Source organism: Marmota marmota, unplaced genomic scaffold (assembly GCF_001458135.2).
Source record: "Marmota marmota marmota unplaced genomic scaffold, marMar, whole genome shotgun sequence".
Taxonomy (NCBI): domain Eukaryota; kingdom Metazoa; phylum Chordata; class Mammalia; order Rodentia; family Sciuridae; genus Marmota; species Marmota marmota.
Genome location: NW_026000102.1, coordinates 7,778,304 through 7,784,632, shown reverse-complemented (window position 1 = coordinate 7,784,632; position 6,329 = coordinate 7,778,304). Strand labels below are relative to the sequence as shown.

The window sequence follows — 6,329 nt, the reverse complement described above, 5'->3', positions numbered from 1 at the left end:
CCCCCCCCCGAGCCCTGGTCTGAGGGCCATGCGGTCCGCCTGTCCGGGGGCAGCCACCTCTGGGAGCCCCTCGCCCCTGGCTTGCCCGGTTCAGGGTGTTCACTCTGACACTGCCACGCTGCCAAACGTGCAGGCGCCAGCGCAGCTGCTTGCGGACAGGTGTCGGTGAGACTGAGCTCATGGGAGAGGGCGTTTTTATATGTAGGAATTTGTTTTACAAATTAAAGAAGGTGAGGGACGCATCAAAGCTTGGCTTGGAAAAGCCTCCCCTTCGAACAGTCCAGACACGAGCACAGCTTTTGGAAATTGTTCATGACATCTGGTGCCTTGGTGATGGTGAAGCGTCCCGCACGGCCACGGCGGCGTCGTGTTCCTGTGCATCTATTAAAGACTGAACGAAGCGCTCGCTGGTCTCGTGGTGGTGGTTGCTCGTGTGCGAGGCCCCTCTGGGAAGCGGGTGGGGCCGTCCCCTCAGGTGGACTTTGTTTCCTAGAGCAGTTCTGGTTCACAGCCCCGTTGAGCAGAGGGTCCGGTGCCCTGTGTCCCCTCGCGCACACACGTGGCCTCACCCTCGTGATCCTGCCAGTGGGCCGCACTCTCCCGGCTGCACCCTCCCCCAGTCCACACTGCGCCTTGTCTGGGCCAAGCTGAGGCCTTCCCTGGGTTTGGAGGAGGGCACAGCACATGCCAGCCCTGGAACCCCATGCTCCGCCCATGTCCCTCCCCGCCCCTCCCCACCAGGTACTGGGACAGGGCAGCAGGGCAGTGCCTGCGTTGAGGGCTGGACTCCGGGAAGCTGTGCCCTGCAGGCCGTCCACGTGGCAGGTAGGCCCCAGAAGGCTGCCTCCTGCCCTGCACACCACCCAGTCCAGTCGCTGAGGGCCCAGCAGATAAGGACCGGAGAGGACGCCACTGTGCCTCTACTGGGCTGGGATGCCCTCTCCCCTGGCCAGACACAGCCCTGGGACTCCAGCTCCTGCCAGCAGCCTTCCCACTCAGGACAGTGCCTTGGGCTCCCTGCCCGGCTCTGGGGCCATGAGACTGGACCCCACTGCCTGCCCCGGCCTGAGGACAAGAGCCAATCCCAACCTTCCCGTGAGTCCACGCACGGTTCCCAGGCTTGCTCTGCAGAACCCCAACACAGTGGCCCTTCGACAGGCTCCCCGAGTGCCCCAGGATGCAGCCTGGCCTACCCTTGGCCCTGAGCTGCCCGCTCCCTGCATGTGCCTTCAAAGCTTGTTCAAAGCTATTTTTTTAAAGGAAAATCCCGATTTCTGGATGTCACCCTGGGTTTCATGTCCTGCTTGTCCCACCGGATCCTGTGCCTTGCTGAGCACCAAAACCTGGCTCCTCAGAACCCCTGGGCCAGGCCCCGGGAGAAAGCGGCCCAATCCCCTGAACGAATGTCACTGGTAAGCAGGTGCAGTGGCCGCACCTGTCCCCCCAGCAAGCCAGAGGCTGAGGCTTGAAGACCCAAGCCCCAGGCCCACTCGGCAAATCAGTGAGACCCTGTCTCCCCATAAAGAAAGGGCTGGGTGTGGCTCGGTGGTAGAGCACCCTGATATAATCCACGGTATCAAAAACCAAACCAAACAAAAGGTGGCTGACAGGAACAGGCCTGTCCATGCTTGGGGAACCACTGACCCTCAGCAAGGAGGCCGTAGGGCCCCTGGTGCCATCGCCTCTCCTGCCCTCAGGACACGCTCCCCGGGGAGCTCTCTGTCCTGGAGACATCATGGCCCACTGCTCACACATAACACCCAGGGCAAGGACCTCAACCCGTGAAGCCTGGGCTGCGACCGCCAGGCCTGTGACGGCCACCCTTGGTGACACCGCACCTGCCTGTGGAGGTGAGCACACCAGGGGGTCAACAGTGTAGCTGTGTGCTCTGGTCTGGATTCGAGGGGCCTAAGCTCCTGTGTTAATGCAGGAACATCCAGGGGTAAGGTGGCTGGACAGAGCTACAGCCTGACTGTCCACCCTGTTAGAATGGGCTGCCTGGGTGGGAGCTGGGGCTGCCCTGGGCAGTGTGTCTCCCCTGCAGCTCTCCCCCTCTCCCTCCGGGCTGCCCTCTCTGGAGCGGGGTCCTGCCCCATGCCCTTCCACCACGGCACGCTGCCTCGCCTCAGGCCAGAGCAAGGGGCTGAGCGGACATGGACCAAGCCTCTGAACCGCAGCCAAAATAAAAGCTGTCCCTGCCCCAAGTTGTTCTTTTAGGTCCTTTGGTCCCAGCAGCGACAAGCTGCCTGGCACTCTGGCACAGGCCATCAGGCTTCACGGCGGGGAGGGCATGCTGCCCTGAGCAGGCCCAGCTGAGTGCACACAGGTGGCGCGGGCAGAGGTGCCCAGTTCGGGGGAAAGCACAGCCTCCCCACCTGGGGCCGGGGCCACGGACTCTCCACAGTGGTCAGGACTCTGCCCGACTCCCACGTCAGAAACAGAGGAGGCCAGCGTCCCAGCTTTAGCACGCCAGGCGGGAGAGCCCACACCCCAGTTTTAATGTGCATGTTCAGGAGCAGAGAGGACGGTCAGTGAGGACAGCCAGGCCAGGACCCCCCTTCAGCAGCTCTGCCCTGGACACCGGTGGTTTACCATGCCACATCATCCGTGCTTTCTGCCAAGCACTGTGCGAGGTGGCTGTCCACGTCCAGCTGGGCCAGCCTGCGAGAGAGAACAGACACGGTCACTCAGCCCCTTCCTAGAGTACTGGCCATAGGACAGGCACCTCCACGCCTCCCCCAGAGCTCCTTAGAGGTCCTGCTGGAGAGGAGCCCAGGGGCCTTCTCCACAGCTGGTCAGAATGAGAGGCAGGGACCTCAACCTCAGGAACCTTGCCCACTGCCTGAGAACTGCTTCCAGCCAGAGGCCACAAGGCCCTGGACTCCTGCCCCAGCCCCAGGGGACTCAAGGCCTGCCTGGCCACAAAGTGCACTCATCATGGGGCTGACCCCGAAAGCCCATCTACAGGTGGACAGCAGCAGAGATGGGCAGCCTGCCCCCCTAGCCTTCCGCAGCAGGAGGTCAGGCACTTGGGGGGCAGATCTTCCAGGAGCACCGTCAGGGAAGAGCCAGCCCCCTGAGCAGGAAGGCAGGAGCACCTGCAGGCACCTCGCCAACCTCACACACAGCGGAGGCAGCAGGCAGAAGGTGGCCAGCTCAGGCCTGGGATCTGTGTCCCTTTCTTTGGCTCCAGGGACTGAACTCAGGGTGCTTTAGCACTGAGCCACATCCCCAGCCCTTTCCTTATTATTTGAGATGGGGTTTAAGTTGCTTAGGACCTTGCTAAGTTGCAGAGGCTGGCCTCGAACTTAGGATCCTTCTGCCTCAAGAGCCACTGGGATTACAGGGGGGCGCCACTGCGCCTGACTGAGAATGGTCTCTCCGCGGAAGAAGCAAGCCCCATGCAGGACTGTCAGCTGGGCGGGGCCTGCCCTGGACTCCAGGATCCAGGAGGAGGCGGCTCTGAAACGCTGGCCCCAGGGAGGGGCAGCAGGAGGGAACCCACCAGAGCCGGAGAGCTCAGGGAGGCCCCCCGGACCAGCAGGCGCGCTCCATGCTCAGTGATCATCCCACCAGCAGCCCAGGGAGGGACGGTCAGGAGGAGCTCGTGGCAGTGGGTCCCAGCTGCAACTCCCAGAGGGTGGCCCGGCAGAGGTGCTCAATAGAGCTGAGCAGTGGCTTTAACTAAGACTTGAGCCCAGGTCTTCCCGGAAGCCACATGGCCAGTGTCCCCCTGAAGCAACACACTAGATGTCCACCTGTATGGCCCAGAGTCCACCAGGCTGTAAGCAGAGTGTCCCCTTGCCTCCTGCCACCCCGCTCAGGCCCCCACAGCCTCCCTCCTCAGACCAGGCGCTTCCGAGTGGGGCGGCGAGCACCGTGGTCCCCTGGGCTCTGCTCTGTGCCCCTCCCCGTGGCTCCTCTACCCCATCTGTGCGGCCATCACAGCCTCCATTTCACTTCCCATGGCACCCCCTCAGAGCAGGACTCTGAGGTGGCTTCCAGCAGGACCTGGCCTGGGCATGCGCCCGAGGCCCTCTCTCGGATCTGTGCAGCTGGCGCTGGTCCTAAGGACCCTCTGGACATGCTGCTGGCCAACCCGATGCCTGCTCCCTGTCCTACAGACCTCCCAGGACACGGCCTGTATGTGCCAGGTAGATGGCCAGAAAGGCACCTCTCTGCACCTCAGAGTCACAGACCAAGGAGACCAGAATGACCAACTACCTCTTATGACAAGGGGACATCAAGGCCCAAAGGCTGAGTGCCCCTGACCAGAACAGGAAGTTCCCTCGCCAAACCTGACCCCCGAGACAGCTCCCCTCTGCTCCCAGGTCCTGGTGACCACCAGTGGTTCTCTCTACTGGCAGCCCCCAGTCAAAGTACCCTAACGTCCCCAGGAGCCCCTCAGCCCCTCAGGGACCATGGGCTTCAGCCTGTCCTTGGAACCAGTCCCTTCTCCACATGCCTGCCTTCCCCAGACAGTTCTGTGAGGACCTGGGTCATCCTGTCCAGGGGATTCCAGGCCATGTACCCTGGACATCTGCCCCGCAGAGCTCTACTTCAGCCTGATGTGTTTTTGAACACTACCATCCTGACCCCAGGCCCATGGCTGGACACCCTCAATAAGACCAAACAGGAGGGCCAAAGACCACAGATGACCAGCTGGTCCAGCAGGAAGCAGGACAAAGCGGTAGTTCATGGACTGCATCTTAGCAAAAGAAGAAGTTCCACCCCCTTACTTGAAAAAGAGGCACAGACCAGTGGCACCGCCTGTAATCCCAGCCACAAGGGAGGCTGAGGCAGGAGGATCACAAGTTCAAGGCCTTCGTCAGCTTTAGCAAAACTCTGAACAAACAACTTAGCAAGGCCCTGTTTCAAAATAAAAAGGGGCTGGGGCTCAGCACTGCAGCGCTTGCCTAGCATGTGTGAGGCACTGGGTTCGATTCTTGGCACCTCACATAAATAAATGTTTTTAAAAATGAAAGTTAATTGACAACTAAAGAAATTAAGTAAATAAATTTTTATTTTTAAATAAATAAAAAGGGCTGGGAATGTAGCTCAGTGGTTAAGCACCCCCGGGTGCCATCCCCAGTACCAAAAAAAAAGACATAAAAATATAGTAATTTATGTTTCTTTTGGTTACTGGAGAAGGAACCCAGGGGTGCTCTACTCCTGAGCTACATCCCCAGCCCCTTTTATGTCTGGGAGACACAGTCCTGAAAGACTGCATCTGGCAGAAAAAAAAACAAAGCCTTTGTTCTGAAAACCCCACTGGCCCTGGAAGGTATTCATGTGGCTACTTCTCCAGGAGACCAACAGCCCATAGCCTGGCTGGTCCTAGAAGCCCCCTCTGGGCCAGGAATGCTGCACGTCCCCTGTGACCTGGAACACCTGGGCAGAGGGTCAGTGCTCATTGGCCTCCTCCCACGGCACACAGAGCCCGAGAAGGTGGACAGCAGGTAGACCCCAGACCTGCACAGCAGGAGCCACAGGGAGCCCCGCAGGGTCACTGGGTTGTGCTAACCTTCCATCTGTGGCATGCGGCTTTGAAAGGTGATAGCGGCCCAGGCCTCCTCCCAGCCTCTCAGCAGGTGTGGTTTTTCACAAAGGGATCGGGTCCCTGGGCCTGCAGGATGGGTGGGGGACTCACCCGGGGCTGAACTCCTTCTGGCACATTGGGCAGCTCTGCAGGGCTGGGGGCCCCTCCACAGACAGCTGCTCCTTGACGCTGGGGGTCCCGCAAGGATCAGGCTCAGGGTGTCCTTTCAGGGACCCAGTGGGGGACTCTGGGTGACACCCAGCCCAGTAGAAGCAGCCCAGGCCCCCCAGGGCAGACGGAAAGGGTGTCCAAGAAAAGGCCTTGGGTCCAACGGTGAAGGTCTCAGGAGGCAAGGTATGCCCGGGGTCAGGCCCAGGTTCCTGCAAAACGAGGTGGTTGGCCATGCCCAGTGGCACCTGGGCCCTCCTGAGCCCGGACAACCCGTCTGGCTCTGATGGAGAACCCCCGTAGGTTCCGGCCAACACACCTGGCTGGGGAAAGCGGGAAAGGGGGGCAGCAGGTCGCCGTCCAGGGCCTGATCCGAGCTCGCTATGCGCAGCAGCAAGGCCCAGGGTTGGCTCTCGCTGCCCGCCAGGAGAAACCAGGGGCCGCCGCCGGGAGGCCTAGGGGCACAGTGGAGGTCAGCCGGGAGGAGTGTGGGTGGAGGCAGGGGCCCGGGGAGGCGCTGGGGAGGAAGGACCGCGGCCGGTGATGAGGGACAGGAAGCCCGCGCCCAGAGGCGGCTCCGCGATGCAGAGTCGCAGAGTGGAGGAGCGGCCAGCTCGCCGCC

At 61.3% G+C, this 6,329-nt stretch overlaps 1 protein-coding gene across 1 annotated transcript; it reads right to left on the bottom strand.

Annotated features, from left to right (window-relative positions):
- Positions 1–2,460: 2,460 nt before the first annotated feature.
- On the bottom strand, positions 2,461–6,329 carry Faap20 (FA core complex associated protein 20; the record flags this gene model as incomplete). Its single annotated transcript, XM_015501331.2, has 3 exons — positions 2,461–2,661; positions 5,651–5,919; positions 6,027–6,329. Coding segments are annotated over 3 exons (645 nt in total), but the record flags the coding sequence as incomplete, so codon positions are not given.